General features: G+C 35.7%; 1 protein-coding gene across 8 annotated transcripts in view; it reads right to left on the minus strand.

Moving 5' to 3' along the window:
- LOC123610712 (multidrug resistance-associated protein 1-like) overlaps positions 1-18,856 on the minus strand; it is a 91,335-nt gene that overhangs the window by 32,096 nt on the left and 40,383 nt on the right. For all 8 annotated transcript variants that reach the window (XM_045501629.1, XM_045501626.1, XM_045501630.1 and 5 more), the window contains 7 exons: positions 17,191-17,275; positions 17,031-17,097; positions 16,299-16,425; positions 12,356-12,532; positions 9,060-9,227; positions 6,624-6,786; positions 1,990-2,065 (listed from right to left, as the gene is read on the minus strand). In XM_045501629.1, the coding sequence (XP_045357585.1) occupies positions 1,990-2,065; positions 6,624-6,786; positions 9,060-9,227; positions 12,356-12,532; positions 16,299-16,425; positions 17,031-17,097; positions 17,191-17,275 (863 nt within the window). The remainder of the gene's footprint in view (positions 1-1,989; positions 2,066-6,623; positions 6,787-9,059; positions 9,228-12,355; positions 12,533-16,298; positions 16,426-17,030; positions 17,098-17,190; positions 17,276-18,856) is intronic.

Consider the following 18,856-nt stretch of genomic DNA (forward strand, 5'->3'; position numbering starts at 1 on the left):
GACCTTCAATTACATTTTTATCACAGTCATTAAAAAGGAAGCTTGATAGTGGGCTGTGTTGATAAGAATATGACATACTGGAATTGAGGCCATCTTCTCAATGTGCTCCTTACTGGAGAAGGAAGTTTCAGAATGCTGGCTTCAGTTTGGGTCTCCACAACTTGAGAAATGTTTAGAAATCAATTCTGTAAGTGTATTTTTATGGGGGTTGGGATTCTTATTTTAAGTAGAAATTTCCCAAAGGTGACTCACAAAAACTATGAGGGGTTCAATTTAGATATTATGACTGACAGTGATTTTATAAATAAGAGAAATTGATTTATTATAGAGAGAAGGGTATGATTAAGTTTACAACAATCCTTATAGATTTTTAAGTTTTAAGCTTTTAAACAAGTTACAATTTGGCTGCCAGTGAAACTACACACAGGTGAAAATTCTCCTAGTGATCAGAGATGTGTAGATCCTACAGCACATAAATTTCAAAGTCTGGTTCAGTGCTCCTGGATTTGCTTCTTTTAGGGATGCTTAAAAACTGGCACTCATTTAAATGAAAGCTATTGTTATAATGCTCAAAAAAATAACATAGAACAAATGATGGATTAAAATCACTGAGTGTTCTTTCAGACTTCAGTTACTTATTCATCCATCCAACAAAATATTTATTGAACATCAGCTTATATGCTACTCAGGGTTTAGTTGAAACTTGTTTAGATGGCAGTAAAGCAATGAACAAATAGACAAAATTTCTGCTGTCCTACAGCTTAAAACCTAGAAATGAAAGGCAAAATAAAAGTAAGTAAGTTTTCCAGTATACTGAAAATTAATAAGAATTATGGGGAAAAAAATTAAGCCAGGAAAGGGGAGGAAGTATTATGTTAAAATAGGGTGACTAAACCTAAAGTCTTCATTCATAAGGTAACATTGGAACAAGACCTACAGAAGTTGGGTGAGCAAGCCATGATATCTGGGAGAATGATTTAGTTGATCTATTGAGTCAGCTGAATCTGTCGTGGAGGCAAAACTCAAACCTGTAATGTTCACATCATCCACACATCCTTAGGGATATCTACTCTTTTCAAAATAAATAAATAAATTCCATTTATTTTAAGGTCCATTTTTTTAATTGAAAGTCAAATCTACAAATTTCTAAGCTATTGGATCCCAAAGTGCTTGCTTCCCTATAATCCATTCCAATTCTCCATTTTAGCAATCTTGCTGAGTGACCGCTCCTTATAATTCTGGCACTGACTTTTTAATCTTTTTATTCCTATTATTTCTTTTTCTTCTTTCAGGCTCCTATTTGCAACTGCTGTGGGGAAATTTGGAGCAAATAACAGATTAGGGTAATAAGCTTCAATTACTGCTCATTTTGGAAACTTACAAAAAAAGAAGTGTAATATAACAAAATCCAATCAGGGTCAACGTTGTATTATTTTTCTTTCTCTCTCACTTTCTCCCATCCTTCTTTCACTTCCTCCTTCCCTATTTCCCTTCATACCTCCTTCCCCACTTTTCTCCCTCTCTTTCTTCCTTCCTTCTTTCCTTCCTTTTGTCTTAGCAAACAGATTCTTCAATTCCTACACCAAGTCTGTATTTCTAGGTTACATATCCTGGCCTGATAATCATCCCAGTCCATTGTAGAATTTTCATGTCTCAAGCTTATTTTCCCATTTACATCAGCAGTGCATATGAATGCTATAGGTTGGAGATATTTTTAGTGCGCGCGCACACACACACACTTCTTCTACTAGAATTTGTCTAGAAGTTACTGAGAGTCTAATGAGCATATCTTCCCCAAACTAAGTCACATCCATCTCACTTAAAAACTGAGACACATCCATCTAACCTATAGTTCAAAATTTGGAAACCACTAAGTACTTTTGTAGCCATTATAATGTGTAGATCCTTTATAAAGGATGCGTTTTAAATGTTTAAAAAAGTGTAATTAGTCCATAATCCCAGTGAGCTTGGTATCATCCTAATACTCACCTATCATTTTGCTCCAAGATTTGGTCTTTCAGTATAGTTCTGGAGTTGATTACACTGACTCGCTTTAAAGCATGAGCTGGAGAGGAAGATGGTGAGTGCTTTTATATACATATAAGCAAACAATGCATTAAATAGTGAGAAATTTGGTGAAAGATACCAGTTGAAGAAATTTTTGTGTTCTGGATCCACAGGAATATAGGGAGTCCTTTCATTTGCCCCATAATTTCCCCTTTGCCTGAAATATCTTGTAATATCTTCATAAAAACTGAGATTTCATAATGAATAAGTCCACAGAAATTATTTTTTTGGACATTAGAGTTCTAACTTGTTTTGGATCTTCCACAGAAGGGCTAGTTATTTGCCCAAGAGGAATATGACTCTAGTCTTTAAAGGAAAAATGTAATTTAATGAAGTCTTACAGAAAATTGTGATTATTGTGAAGATTATTGATGAAACACAATGGTAAGTCCCCCAAATCTCTGTCATCTTCTTACTAATATCACTAATACTAACTTCCTATGTGGCAGGCACTATTCTAAATCATATATATATATATATATATATATATATATATATATATATATAAATTTTTCCCTTAATTCTCAAGAATATTCCTATGAGGAAGATAGTATAATTATCCCTTTATCTTGGGGATAAAAAGACTGAGGCACAGAGAAGTTAAGCAAGTCACAGAAACAAGTGTCACATCTAGAACTACAACACTGAGAGGTTCGAGTTATCTGAACCTGAATCTGAAGGGAAACATCTCAGAACTTGGCTGGGTTTTGTCTTTTTTTACAGTATGATACCTAAACTCCTTGAATTTCAGACTTCTCATTTTTAAAGATAGAAACTGAAGTTGGGAATTTCTACAATCTCTTATATGAATTCTATGTTTTCTTATTTCAGAAATAAATATCAAATAGCCCTTAATGGAAGAATCTGACTTACATCACCTATCTCTCTGAGACATGAGATTCCATGTAAATTTATCATTAGTCCTCATATCTTTCTTCATTGACCTTTCTTTTTACCTCTGATTAATTCTCTAATATAATATTTCCAAAAGGTGAGATTTATAGACTTTTCAGAGCTGGGTGGATTCTTAAAGGTCTGATGTATCCAAACCCAGATCATACTGTAAAACTACTTTTTTTAAGTTATCTGTTCTCAACCCCAATAGCAAGATTGAGGATGATAAGAAAAGGAGAAAAAGCAGCTGAGTCATAAGCAGTTTTGAGGGCAAAGGAGTGATAAAAACCTGCATTGTTCAATTCCACATCAGCCACCAGGAAAAGTGGATCTAGTTCAAGTCCCATGTTTTATAAATGGGAAGAACCAGAAGAGTTAAGTCATATTTATGAAGATTCACCTAGTTAGGTGCTTGGGGCACCTAAAATTGGCCCAGTGTTGTTTCCACCAGGTTGTGCTGACATTTACTCCCACTCTGGTGTCACATAAGTTAACACAAATTTTAAAATGGAAGGACTGTGTTCTTTTTAAAAGAATTCTTGAACAGACTCAAGATCAAAGAAGATAAGTTAAATAAATGACAGATCACAGGGTATTTTCAAACTAAGGATCATACCTCTTAAATTTTACTACCTGTCCAGACCATCTTTTTCCTCTAAATCCCAACAAAAATGCTCTCAGATATAGTTTGGGTTTTCCCTACTACTTATGCAAATTAAAAAAAGAAATGCCCCACAGGGACAAGCCTGCATCTCACATTGGTGGGAACCAGGGCAAGAGTATAAATGAAGGCCCCACATGCCATATTGCTAATTATTTAATAGTTACAGATTGAACTAACAGACTCACAAATATGTTCTATTGCTTATCCTTAGCAATCCACCTCCCCAACCATATTCAAGGCAAGGTCCATGTGAGAGTATTTGGAACCCTAAGAGTTCCTCTGGAAAACATGGAAGTTCTGGGTGACATGGCCTCAGTCAAGGTTCCTGTCCCCTTCTCTCCTACCCTGGCCCCACCCTGAACCATGTCTGTGGATGGACACTTCAGGCTACATGTCTAGGCTGTACTCACCCTAACCCTTCCAAGAAAGAAAAAAAATTCCTCAAGCCAAAGAGTGGCAAATGCCAGTAGATCAGCCTGCCTTTGGGAGGGCAGAACTGAGGAGCAAGTTTATGTCATCTCGACAGAGAATTCTGGAACCCCAAATACCCAGAACAGTAGAAAAAAAAGTAGAAGATGAGGTTGGTTCATCTTCTGAACCTGGCTGGTTCAGTTGAGCATCCAACTCTTGATTTCAGCTTGGGTCACGATCTCATGGTTCATGGGTTTGAGCCCCGCATCAGGCTCCATGTTGGTGGTGTAGAGCCTGATTGGGATTTTCTTTCTTCCTCTCTCCCTCTTCCCCTCCCCTGCACACTCTCTCTGTCTCTCAAAAATAAATAAATAAAATTAAAAAAAATTGTTTAAAAATACAAACAATAAAAAAGGTAGAATATCAGAAGGGGACCCTTCATGGGCACAATAATCCCTTGGGCTCTTGGTCAGAGAACCAGCTAGGAAAGTCTGAAACAGGGACTCTCTAAAGCATGGAGCATAGTACTGGGTCACATTGGCCCATGTCTAAGGGCAGCACTGCAAGAACTTGACACTGAATGTAACCTGGTTTGAAGCTATTGTTTAGTGGGGTGTTTTATGTCATCAAAAACTACTTTTGCCTTGCTCTGTGTGGCCCCTAAGGGAATTGCACTATACATAGCTGACCTTTTACAAATATCTATCTAACATCTAGTATCATCATGGGTAAAGTAATTTGATGACTGCTTTTAAAAAGCCTTCATTTTACATTTTTATTCAGCATCCAAAAAATCAAAGTCCTAGAAATATTCATTTAAAAATGTATTATATTTTTAATGCAAAAAATAACTCTATTCATCACCTTCCTGAATTTTAACAGAGAAGACACAACACTGCAGTCATTAAGAAAAAAAAGTTCAATTTACATTTTTCTAACTCTGGCATATTTCTGGTGGTAAGGCAGTGACATCTATTAATGTCAGCCCTGCTTCAAGAATAATACTGTTTTCACTTGTTACCATAGAGGATTCATATACATAAGAAGGTATACAGAAATACAGAAAGGGCATGATTTTTGTTTCCAAAAATGGAGTTTTAAACAAGAGCAAATTCCACAACTTTCAAAAGACACACTATTCATATTTTATGGTGAATTAAATATGGAACATTGAAGTTATTGTCTGCTTTTAGAGCTCTATTTTCCAAAATAATATAACTTATATTTCATGTGGCCTTTAAAATAAATGGCCACATGAAAAATACACTGGTTCATAGCATTCTAAATCATCCCATTAATTCCTGAGGAGACATACTTCCGGCAGATTCACCTGCTTAACAGCTACTGAGTACCTGTAATCTCCCTTGCATGAGACTACCTAAGTGCTGGGAAAAGAAAAAAAAATGACAGACCACATTCTCATGCTAGTCCTGGAGACATTCACAGACATCTCTTTCCTATACTTATACTAAATATAAATTATTACTGAGCCTGACCAAGTAAGTAAGAGATCATTTCCAAAATCGCTAGCCATTAAGAGAATAGGAGGTCCTTCTTTTATTAAGAATTTCAGAATGCAACTGCAAATAGAATATTTGAATTTGAGAAAGAATAAAGACGAGGTATAGAAAAACAGTGGTGCATAACTAATTGGTATTTGCTGCAGTCCAAAAAGGAAACACATCAGCAAAATTGCTTTGTTTTTTTAATTTCACAACATTCAAATAATAAATTGCACTGATCTTGTTATAAACTGGTTACACATTTTTATGACGTTTATAATTAGGCACAACGTAAAGTGAATTAGTGGCTACCCAGTTCATATAGAAAATACAAAGCATAGCTCAATATTTCTTCTGTTACCCCAAAATTATGAAATAGTTAACTGATTTTATAGTAATTTTTCAGTAGTATTCTGGGAAGTTACAGGACAATGATCATAGTGGTCTACATAAGAAACCATCTAGCTAGAAAAAGATGATGTGCATTAAACTTTCAGAGATGGGAAATAATGGACCCCTCGGATGCTTGATTTCAAACATCCCTGTGCCTTAATTAGGTAAGGATCAAACCACTTCATTTACATAAACATTTATGAATCTTAAGTTAAAATGCTAGGAGTATAATAAGAAAAACTAGTAAACTCAATTGTTAATTCATAATAAAAGTTAGACAAATATCATTTCCCTTCTTTTTTTTCTCTCCTTCAACATGCAACATTTAAAATATTTATTATTTACTTGACATAGATTTATGCTCCCTGTTCTTAATTTAAAAGAAAGTAGAATGTTTAGACCCATTATATTCTAGACCTGCAGTAGAGCTTATAAATCATCTAATCTCTCATTTCATAGATGAACAAACAGATCTTGGGGCATGACATTTTGCTTAAAAATCATAAATGAGGTTAATTTTTAGCTGATGTGTTCCAATGTATTTGTTTCCTTTCTAGAGAAAGGAAGGTGCCCAATTCCTGACTTAAGCAGGATGAATAAAGAAAAATGCATTGTAAGAAATCACACAATTAATGGACTTTCAGAATGGGTAGGCACGCTACATCTTAGGCTTATTTTTCATTGTGTCTCACCTTTTTCTTGTTCACTGAAGGCCTGAAGCAAATGTGTGAGGTTTCTGGTTTTAGACAGCAGCTCCTGGTATGTTCCCATTTGTGCAACTCTGCCACTCTCCATTACAACAATCAAATCCATCTGTGGTAGCAGTGTGAGGTTGTGTGTCACTAAAACACGAGTCTGAAAAAGAGTGTTTTATTTCTTGCATTATAGTAAAAAATGGCAAAATGAATCTATTTTATTTTTTTTTTTTATTTTTTTAACGTTTATTTATTTTTGAGACAGAGAGAGAGCATGAACGGGGGAGGGTCAGAGAGAGAGGGAGACACAGAATCTGAAACAGGCTTCAGGCTCCGAGCTATCGGCACAGAGCCCGACGCGGGGCTCGAACTCACGGACCGTGAGATCATGACCTGAGCCGAAGTTGGACGCTTGACCGACTGAGCCACCCAGGCGCCCCAAAAATAATCTATTTTAAGGAAAGCTGTAGTCTTTCTTACTTTCTTTTTCTTTCTTTCTTCTTCTTTTTTTTTTTTTTTTTTTTTTTTTTTTTTTTACTATTTAAGAGTGTAATTGTTGGTTGGTATCAGTTTAAGGCAGCATTTATATATTTCACAATGAATGATTATATGCTGCTAGACCAAAAAAAGGATTGCAAAATGCTTATTTATTTTTAAGAAAGAGAGAGACAGACAGAAAACGAGGGGGAGAGGGCCAGAGAGAGAGGGAGACACAGAATCCGAAGCAGGTTCCAGGTTCTGAGTTGTCAGCACAAAGCCCAACACGGGGCTCAAACCCACGAACCCTAAGATCATGACCTGAGCCAAAGTCAGACGCTTAACCAACTGAGCCACCCAGGCGCCCTGGACTGCAAACGTTTTTAACCCATTGGTTCAGGGACTCTTCATTCATTAAACATGAATCAATTTCAGGGGCGCCTGGGTGGCGCAGTCGGTTAAGCGTCCGACTTCAGCCAGGTCACGATCTCGGGGTCCGTGAGTTCGAGCCCCGCGTCAGGCTCTGGGCTGATGGCTCAGAGCCTGGAGCCTGTTTCCGATTCTGTGTCTCCCTCTCTCTCTGCTCCTCCCCCATTCATGCTCTGTCTCTCTCTGTCCCAAAAATAAATAAACATTGAAAAAAAAAATTAAAAAAAAAAATGAATCAATTTCATAACAAATTTAAAAATTTCGTATCTGTCATCCATGGCTTAGTTTTTTAAAGGCCCTATAGGATTACAATAAAGTGTTTGATTACAGTCATAATTCATATTATTCATTTTTAAATCTTTCCATATTACTGTACACACACACACATAGGATTGAACGATAAGTTTTTATCTTGGGTTCATTTTGATAAGTAAGGTATTTATTATTTACTTAAATATATACTTTACCATTTACACATTTATTTAATGTTTCCAGAGTGCTTATATTAACAAATCCATAAATGCATATTATGAAGGAATGAGTATGGCTTTGTGGTCAGACAGACTTTTTAAAATCTGTTCTTTTTTTTTTTTTTAATTAAAGTACAGTTGAGGGCACCTGGGTGGCTCAGTTTGTTAAGCATCGCCTTTGGCTCAGGTCATGATCTCAAGGTTTGTGTATGTGAGCCCCGCATCAGCCTCTCTGGTGTCAGTACAGAGCCCCCCTTCGGATCCTCTGTCCCCCACCTTTCTCTGTCCCTTCCCTAGCTCACACTCCATTTCTCTCTCTCTCTCTCTCTCTCTCTCTCTCTCTCAAATAAACATTTACAATTTTTAAAAAATTAAAAAATAATAAAGTACAGTTGACACACAATATTATGTTAGTTTCTGGTGCATAACATAATAATTCAACAATTCTAAATGTTATTAAAATCTCTGCTCTTCTTAAGCTACGCAACCTATATCAAACTATTTTGAACTACAAGTTCCTTCAGAGGTAAAACAGGAATAATGTTAATACCTATTCAGAGACTTGGTTTAAGAACTAAATGAACTAATTTAGTGTCAGACATGGAATGCACTCAGTAAATATTAATACCCTTCTTCTTGGCCCTTTCACAAGAGAACTGAATTGTTATTGCTATATTAATAATACCATAATTTTAAGTAACAAATTAATAGTAAAATAATACTTTCTATGAAATTGCTATGTATGAAAATACCGTTTTTCAAAAAAATCAAATAAACAAAAAACAACTCATTTTGACATACAAATTCCCTTTAGAGTGTGGTATCAGTCTATAAAGTAACAATCACATAAATTGTTGTCACAGTAAACTTGCAAATAAAACTTTAAAAAATATTCATGAAAATTTGTCTGTAAAAAGATTAATGTAATACCCCCCCTTTCACGTAAAATTTCACTACTTTGCTTCAACAAATGAACAAAATACTGGAATTTTAGGCACACCGCGATGCAGATTATCTTCCCTTTATCCTTTCAAAGCATAAATGACACTATGGCTACCTTGTTTTTCAAAATACCCGAGGACCCAATCACTTTTTCAAAAAGTTGCTTTCCAATATGGACATCAACTGCAGAAAAGGGATCATCCAGGAGGTAGATGTCAGCCCTGCTATACACAGCTCTGGCCAGACTCACTCGATGCTTCTGGCCCCCACTTATATTCACACCCTGAAAATGGAGCAGGAGAAAAACCATGACCAAAAATGGGTAAATCTCAAAGCACATAGAGTGACATCCAATTTCTCTTCTGCAGCATGGACAGAAGACAATTCAAGATCAACCCTCAAACCTTTCTTTATTCCAAAATACAAAAGGCCTAGCCCCCATCCGCTATTTCCAAGTGCTACTAACTTGTGCAAATTAACAGATATATCTGCTTTCTCTTAATTGCTTACTCTCAAAAGTAGATACTAACAATTAAGGAGAAAAGAATTTCCAATCCCCTAACTCTGAAAAGTCATGCCTCTGATATATTAAATAAGATTTTTGGCTGCTAACCATATACTGACACCAGTGATCATTTTTAAATTGACACATAGAAAATTGAGAATAATAGCTAAATTACTAAAGCAGTAATCATCATGTCCTATTTTATTCTGTAGAAAGATTACTACAAGTCTTGTTGGCAAAAGTACAACTCTAAGAAGCAAGAAATAAGGAATATCCATCATTCCATGTGAGAATTAAAGTCGACATGTACAGCCCTGTATAGAGAATTATGGGGCCAGGCCCAATTTACTTGATTTATTTTATATTTAGTGTTTACAGATCTGGCTTAAAAGCTTTCCTTGCAGCACAGAACTTAGCCAGTTACCTCTAATTGTAAAATGCCATTGCTTTTTTGCCTTTCTCACCTTGTGCCTACTCAACAAATACCTGCTTTGTATAATCATATTCTGGGTGCTAGATAACACTTGGGATTCAAAGATAATGAAACTGAGCCTCTGTCATGAGGAGGTCACAGTTTAGCAGGGGGGAAAGGCATGCAAAAATATATATAAAATAATATAATATGTGTGTGTGAGTGTGTGTGTGTGTGTGTGTGTGTGTGTGTGTGATTATAACAGCCCCCAACTCATGGGTTTGTCATGAGCATTTAATAAGATATTTACAATAAATAAGTTACAAAAAACCAAAAGATATTTGTAAAAAATTTAAAAAACTTACAAGTTTACAACAAATCCAACACCAAGTACAGACACAATCAACATTAGCTATTATCCCCAATCATTCTTCTAATTCATCCTCTGCCTTGTCATTGCATATCCTGTGATTATGTCATCACTTTGTTTAAAAACCTGGGATGCCCACATCTCATTTGCCATCATCCAGGAGCAACAACAAATTCCTTAGTATAAATCTACAATAATTACGTTCTGGTGTTGACTCATCTTTCAACCATTCTCCTGATACTGTCCTCACCTGAAGGTGGCCTGCCAGCCAGACCGGCCCAAGCTGTTCATTCTACTTAGAGCCCATATCCTCCCTTTTAATTCAAAATCTAGTCACTCTAAGAAGTCTTTTTCCAAAGCAATCTTCCACCCACTGTTCCAAGTAAAGTGATTCGTTCCTTCCATTCTTGTCTTGCGATGCTCAGTTTACTCATCCCATTGCCAGAAATGGCAATACCCACATCAGTCTCCCTCACAAACCTATGATCTAGTTTATCCTTACACTCCCAGCACATAGATTGTGTCTGACACTAGGTGATTAATAAATATTAATAAGGACAACTGATAATATCATTGGCAGAGATACACTGGATTGCAAATCTCTTGAAGGTAGGGGGACAGTTCCCTTGCTCACCATTATGTACCCCATAGCAGAAAAAAGGCATATAATAGATTTAAAAATATTTGTGGTCAATTGAAGAATGCCAAAGGAAAAGATGAATAAAAATGAATACAATTCTATATCCATTATCTTAGTTGTCTCATAAACAGCTGTAAACAGATTTCCTTTTGAAATAGTCAATTACATGTTTATTTTAAAGCATATCATCAGATTGGGAGACATCTAATTACAAAAAGTGTAAGTTATATATGGTGATGACATTTATGCCTATATTTAATATATACTTCACATTTTGCATTTTCTTCCTCTTTAAATTCTTTTTACTTACATACCGTCAACATTTCATATTGTTAGAGTTTGGCTTTATCAGCATAATATTCAGTATGTAGTAACAAGTTTGAAGAAGTCACATTTCTGCATCATTTTAGCTATGGTGTCATTTTGCCAAGGGATAGCAAAGACACCAAAAACAAAAAACAAAAAACAAAAAAAAAAAAACGACAACACAGATGTGGTGGAAAAAAAATGAAATCTATTTAATAACTTGAGAAAATACATCTGCAAAGTAACAGGCTATGAACAAAGCCAACATAAGTCTCGTTAAAAGGTAAATTTTGCCTCATTCTAGATCTTAAATATTTCTACTTTCTATCTTTTTGCTCTCTAATTATTTTATTTATCAATTTATATAACAGCACTATTAAACAACTTGGGGCCAGGGGTACAAACGCCTAACAACACTATGCTGACACTCTTTTCAGAAATTCAAAGCACTTGGTAAAGATCATTTACCCATCTTCACAGCACACATGAATCACAGGCAGAGGCTGCTTTTGCATTCATGTTTAATTAATGGAGAGTTTAGTCACGGGTCAGAGATAATCTCTCAGGGTTCATACTTTGGCTCATGCTCTCTTGTTTTGTTTTGTTTAAACTCCAAAACACTGGGCAGAGTAATGACTATTCATTAACGCAATGAAAATAAAATAGAACAAAGAATATGGGAAGCAAGATCCTCTTAAGCAAGAATGAGCAAACATGGAGAAGGCACGTTAACGGCAGCATCGTCTGAGTCTTTTTAGAACCTGGCCTCGGTGCCACCGCTGGAGACTGGTGTTCTGTTGCTACTGTCCTAGGCTTGACTTTGCGCACAAGAGATACAGGAAAAACACAAAACATCATTCACTCATTAGACAGTGAACAGCATTATGGGAGCAGCTAAAAACAAAGTGTTGATGATCCAGTTGGTAGGCTTTCGTTCCCCCATGTGGACACTAACGACAGCATTCCCTGCTGATTTTAAATCTGTTTTCCAAATAGTCAATTATAGATAATTATTTGTCCTTAATATCGCCATCCCTTTCATAGAAATTCTGTAATGATTTTTAAAAATTATAGTTGTACAGAGCTCTTTAAGACTTCAGAAAAAAGACTATAAATATGTTATTAGCATGGCTGAATGGAATTCTATTCCTGCACGTGATGAATTATATTTTCCTTACTCTTTCTCCAATCTCAGTTTGATCTCCATTTGGTAACTGCTCCAAATCAGGAAGGAGAGCACAGGCTTCCAATACTTGCTCATAAAATTGCTTCTGCATGGTGGAGCCAAAGAGAATGTTTTCTTGTAAAATGCAATTCTGAATCCAGGCCTGCTGGGCAACATAAGCCACGGAACCCTAAAAAGGAAAGAAATAAAAGAAACACTCCTAACAAGGGAAAAGAAAAAACATTGCATGTACCACATTAAAGGAACATAAACATATTTAGTCCATGGTTTTGTTTTCTTTTAACTTTAAACTGAATTTTTACAGAACTAGGTTATTTCTTAAATATAAATATATCCTATTTGCATTTTAATTTTATATATGTTTATTATAGGCCCTTTCAAATGAGTTACTTTTGTGCTTTTTTTATTTACTTTCTCTGTAGTTTCTCTCAAAGTTATCTGTCTTTGGTGGAGTTTTCTGGAAGTAGAGGCTGAGTGTATTAGCTCCAGCAGCCATTATAAGGTACCACAGACTAAGTTGCTTAAACAACAGAAATTTCTTTTCTCATAATTCTGGAGGCTAAAAGTCTGACAAGCTGTCAGCAATATTTCTCCTGAGGCCTAAATCTCTAGCTTGTAGATGATTCCCTTCTTGAGTTTTCACATGGCCTTCTCTCCGTGTGAGTATGTGTGTCTTAATTTCTTCTTGTAAGAACATCAGTCGTATTGGAATAGGGCCCACCCTACTGACCTTATTTTAATTTAATTGCCTCTTTAAAGACCCTCTCTCCAAATACAGTCACATTCTGTGGATTAGGACTTCCAAATATCTATTTGGGGGCGGGAGGTTTGGCCCATAACACTAAGCCTGAAGTACAGGTTGCTCACTTGGGATCAATGCTTGTGGAAGAAAACGGGGTAGGAGGATTGGGCAGATGGAAAAGTCACACTGTGATACAGATCCCACAAGGTTTTGACCAACTCCCCAGAGAGACATAGAGGAGTATTATCCATCAGAGTTGTTCTGTGTTAGGCTAAATTGGCCTGACCTTCAGGAGTGGGGCCTTAGCCAGGCCAACCCTGAATGAGCTGGCTTGCTATATGTATTCCCACAGCTGGGAGGCAAGCCCTTCCTAGAAGGGGGATCTAGGTGGCACATCTGTGTCTTCCACATACTCACTGTTCCTAAGTTTATTTTTTGATGATTTTATGTCTCAAAATGATTCCTGAATATGTGACAGTCTGCTGCATAAAATATCCTTTTAAATAACCCTTCTTTTCTTAGAAAGGACCCACAGTATTTGAACTAGAGACTTACCTTTCAATCTACCCCATGGACTCTATCCAAACATTGATTTTAAAGAATTTATTTTGACTGCTGTGTGCTGTACAATAATGCAAAACACTGAACGTACTTTTTGACCTATGAACTTATGCGTATGTATATAACTATTAACATTTTGATTTCTATCAGGTACTTTAAAGATCCAAGATTAACTTTAATTCTTCTTTTTTGAGCATGTAAGACATGGAGTGGCTTTTGATCCAAAACAATGTAATTCTGATCCAACTTGATCTTGAACACAAAGGTGATTGCTCTTGAATAACCTTTAATTAGAATAATATTAAATCAATCCTCAAGTGATAAAGATTTTGAACACTTGCTATGTATTCAGCAAGATAAGGGGAAAGAGGATGAAAAACACAGGAGAAAAAGGCTGAAGAACAGCAAAAAATGGCACAAAATATAAAACAGAAACTAAATACTACATTGACAGGTATAGACTCGATGTGCTGGTATAACTGGAACTACAGAAGAGTTGATCCATTTTCACAGAGGTGTAAGTTTTTCCTTTAATTTTTATACTATTTTAATTTTATACACAAATGAAAATGGGTTTTTGTTTCATTTTATTCTTAATAATAAAACCACAATAGAAGATTTGCTAATTCAAAAATGGTCTTCCAAATCTGTAATGTTCCATCAAACAACACCGAACACTGAATACTCTGAATAAATAGTGCCTGGTGTGAACCTTTGATACTGAGAACCAGGAGACCGGAGGTTGAACATTGTAACATGATATTCCTCAAAAAATTCTCATGTGAAACCTTGAGGAACAGAAAGATAAAACACAAAAGCACCTTGTAAACACAAAGTGTCACGTCTATTGTTATGATTATTATTACTAAATCAGAGATAATAAGAATGATAGTTATAAATTTAGTATTAAAAAAGTTTTGGGAAATAATTCATATATGACACCTCATGTCCTGCCACTGCTCCAGACCAAAGAACTTTCTGAAGGACAAAGTGGCCAACTATACTGACAGACAATATCTGCTCTCTTCCACAAGCTTAGCTTAATTTAAACAAAGCTTTATAATTAGGAACAGCATTGTTATGGTTTCTTGCATAACCATGAACATTTTCTTAATTTCAAACCCTCAAAGGTATCAGAAATAATCTTTAAATCTTACCATGAGAGTCTCAACAATCATAGTAAAGATAACAATAACCATTAAAATTCACAGGGAGCTATCTGACTCTGCCAAGAACCAGGCTAAGTCTTTGCACATTAAAGCATTAGATGAAACCCAAAATTGATATTGTTGTTATCTTGATTAATTCCTAATTATTTCTCAAGATCAAATAAAAGGCTACCTCCTCTCTATAATTTTTCTAACTCTTCAAGGCAGAATCTGTTGTTTTTTATACTTTGATCCATTTGTTTATGTCTGATTTAAATACTCATCATAATTAATTTTAGTATCTCTCTCACCGGGCTATGAACTCTGTAAAAAGAGGGGTATGTCATATTCGTGTTTATTTTGCTTGTACTAAGTATCAAGAACACAGTATGTGTGCAATAATTGCTTGGTAAAAATAGCTGAAGAGACAAAATGAAAATAAAGTCAATATGATAATCATAATATTTTTAAAGGACACTTATTGGCCTAGGATATAGTACAATCATCTTCAACTATAGACAAAAGGCTGACTGCAATTGTTATGAAGAGCACAGGGCTACAAACACAATATACTTAAGGTTAAAAAGTAGGGCTATTCATTTCAGTATAATTGCATCAGAAAATGTCCCAGACATCATAGTTGATCCTAAAATAAGAACAGTAATGCTGAGAGAGAAGAATAAATGTAGAACTATTCATTGGAGGGCTGGAATCAGGAAAGATAAAAGGATATGAGGAAATACATATTATGAAGAAAAATAAAAGAGTTGGAATTGATTCTTCCTAGAGAGAAAACTGTGAAGAAACTGGTCTCACATCCATAGAACTTCTCCATCTTATCAGAAGTGAGGAGTAGGTTAGTATTAGGTTAGTATTTTATCCAAGAGCTAGTTAAACCTAAGGAAAAACTCATTAGATAGTCTAATGTTCCAAAAAAGAAACAGCTGATTAAGAACCTGTTGAATTCTTATTCCTATTGACCTTTAAGAATAGAACAAAAGGCTTGGAGTAGTCCTCTCCCTAGTCCAAGGCTGAAATTTAAAAGTAAGCTATTAATATTATTATTTTTCTGATTTTTTTCTAGGTCAAAAATCCTACCCATGAGCAACTACAAGACTTCTTAGAAATGTGGCTGTAATTACTTAGGGAACTTTGCAATGGAAGATAATAAGAAAGCAAATCAAATTAAAATATAAATCACATTAGTTTCTCTATAATTGGTTGCAATTCAGTTAATATCATCAAACAATTACCATAAGCATTCATAAATGATTTGCTAAAGTATTTGGAGGACAGAATGCTGTTACTAAGCCATCCATAGCTAATCAATTTTTGTGGAAATTGAAATGTTTGTTACAAACTAGAAATGCCCATTACATACTTGCATCTTCAATTTGATTTGATAAATTCTTAGGACACTAACCATGTGTTGGCTATGGCCTATTACACTAGGAGATAGAGAATGAATGTATTGTTGACTCTACCTTTCTTTGAACAACTCCTGTAAGTTTCTCCATTTCCCCAAGCATGGCAGAAAGCACAGATGATTTTCCAGATCCAACTTGCCCTATGACAGCCACTAAAGCTCCTTCTGGAATCTTTATGTTCAAGCTGCATGACAAGAAAAGGAGAGAGTGATATAGGAAGTTCTTGTTACAGTTTTCAATGTATATTCCTAGATAAATTAGAGCATCATCCTTGAAATTGCTTCTATTCATATGAGACTACACTATTCTATGAATACCCAACCTTTCAAACTGTGAACAACAAATGCTACAGAGGAAACAGAGGAAATGAATAGAAAGCAAGAGAGGGAAAAAAACTATAAAAATGAAAGGTATTGTGAGAGATTTAAAAAAAATAGCCTTGTAAATTTCAATATATTCATCTTCTGCTTTAAAAACTCCAAGAAATATGGGGCACCTGGGTGGCTCAGTCGGTTGACCAGCCGACTCCAGCTCAGGTCATGCTCTCACAGTTCGTGAGTTCGAGCCCCGCGTCGGGCTCTGTGCTGACAGCTCAGAGCCTGGAGTCTGCTTCAGATTCTGTGTCCCCCACTCTCTCTGCCCCACCCCTGCTTATGCTCTGTCTCTCTGCCTTTCAAAAATGAATAAACATTAAATTTTTTTTAACTCCAAGAAATAAAAATATGGAACATTATAGAATTCAATGCTAAAATATTTTTTGTTTTTAATTTTTCCCAAACTATGACTTACTTTTTAAGTACTGGAATCCCTGTTTTATCCCAGGAGAAGGAAGCATTTGTAAAACCAATGGCATGATCTGTGAAGAAAAATAAATACAATGGTGCATTTTAGAGCCAATTATCTTCAACCCAGAAGTCAAATAAATATTGAAGGCAGAGAAAATGCTGACCTCCTATGTAGTTTGTTTCAATATTTTGAGGAAGAAGCTCCTCAGTGTTGAGAAAGTCTTCCAACCGACCCAATGATATTCTTGTCTATCAGAATAAACACAGATGGAATTTATTTGGGGGTCAAGGAGCGCTTCAACTAAAAAAAATTTGTTGGGACTTTACAGTACGATTAAAAATATTTGATGCAAATGGAAGATATTGATATAAATTTTCAGTTAGCATAGTTTGAATTATTTTAATGTTTATAAATAATTTCATTCCTAAAAAGAAAGAACAGCTTCAAGGATCAAAGACCAAAACAAACATCATATATGCAGGAAGGCATATATGCCAAAAACTACTCCTTAACACTCTAGTAAAGCCATAATGACTAATTCATTAATAATTATAGAAAGATTAGTTTTCAAAAGCAACTTCAGAATTGTTCAATGAGTTCTGCTTCTGAGTATAAAATGATAGTCTTGGCAATAATAACATTTAGTTTTAGTAAAAAAGCTATAAAATGCTTACCTACAATTAGGATAAATAAAATCAATTTTGTTTTCCTGAAACTGACTTACATGAAATCTCTAGTATGTTTTTATTCACACTATGCTAGAAGATATCTATTGTTAGTGGATAAGATGTACTGGGCCACGGTTTTGTTTACCAAGTGCGGCATATAGGTATGCCTCCTTTCCTTTCTTTCCGTTCCCCTTTCCTTTCCCCTTCCCTTTCCCTTTCCCCTTCCCCCTCCCTTTCCCCTTTTCCCTCTCCTCTCCAGCTCCCTCTCCCTCTCCTCTCCCTCTCTCTCTCCCTCTCCTCTCCCTCTTCTCTCCCTCTCCTCCCTTTCCCTCTCCTCCCTGTCCTCCCTTTCCCTCTCCCTCTCCCCCCTCTCCCCCCTCTCCCCCCTCTGCCCCCTCTCCTCCCTCTCCCCTGCTCTCCTCCCTCCCTCTCCTTTCCTTTCCTTTCTTTTAACAACTGTTCTCCATATTTATTTAGTGAAGGCAGTAGTGTACCACTAGGAGTTGGAGAACACTTTGAGATACTAGACCTTTAGCTAGATTCTAATTTCAAAACCAAAACAATACTTATTCTAAGAATGGCATTTTTCAGAATGCCATGAAAACAAGTTGTTAGAAGCATCACATCAATAGTACTTCTATGCCCTCTGTTGGTCATTATTAGTAAAATAACAACCAGAAAAGGTATGATAAAACAAAAATGTATTACTTGGTATTCACTATATATTTATTCAAATAATATACTATTACTATTATAATTTTAATATAATTAATATAATTTAATATAATTATTGCCATTACAGTTACTATTAGTAACTATAAGTTACTATTTACTTAAATAATACAGAAAAAAATTTTTTTTGAGAGAGAGAGAGGGCAGAAGTGAGTGAGGGACAGACAGAGAGAAACTCATGAGAGGCAGAGAGGGAGTGGAGAAAGAGAGAGAGAGAGAGGTGGGGCTCACCGGAAGCGGGACTTGAGCTCACCTAAACCAGGGCTCAAACTCACGAACCGAGAGCTCATGACCTGAGTCAAAGTCAGATGCTTAACAGATGGAGCCACCCAGGCACCCATCAAATCATATAAAAATTTAAAGGCAAAGTTCATAGATTAAAGAGCTGGTTCCAATTAGCAAAGCTTCACTTTGCTTATTAACTCAGAC

Source organism: Leopardus geoffroyi, chromosome C2 (genome assembly GCF_018350155.1).
Source record: "Leopardus geoffroyi isolate Oge1 chromosome C2, O.geoffroyi_Oge1_pat1.0, whole genome shotgun sequence".
In the NCBI taxonomy this organism is placed as follows: Eukaryota; Metazoa; Chordata; class Mammalia; order Carnivora; family Felidae; genus Leopardus; species Leopardus geoffroyi.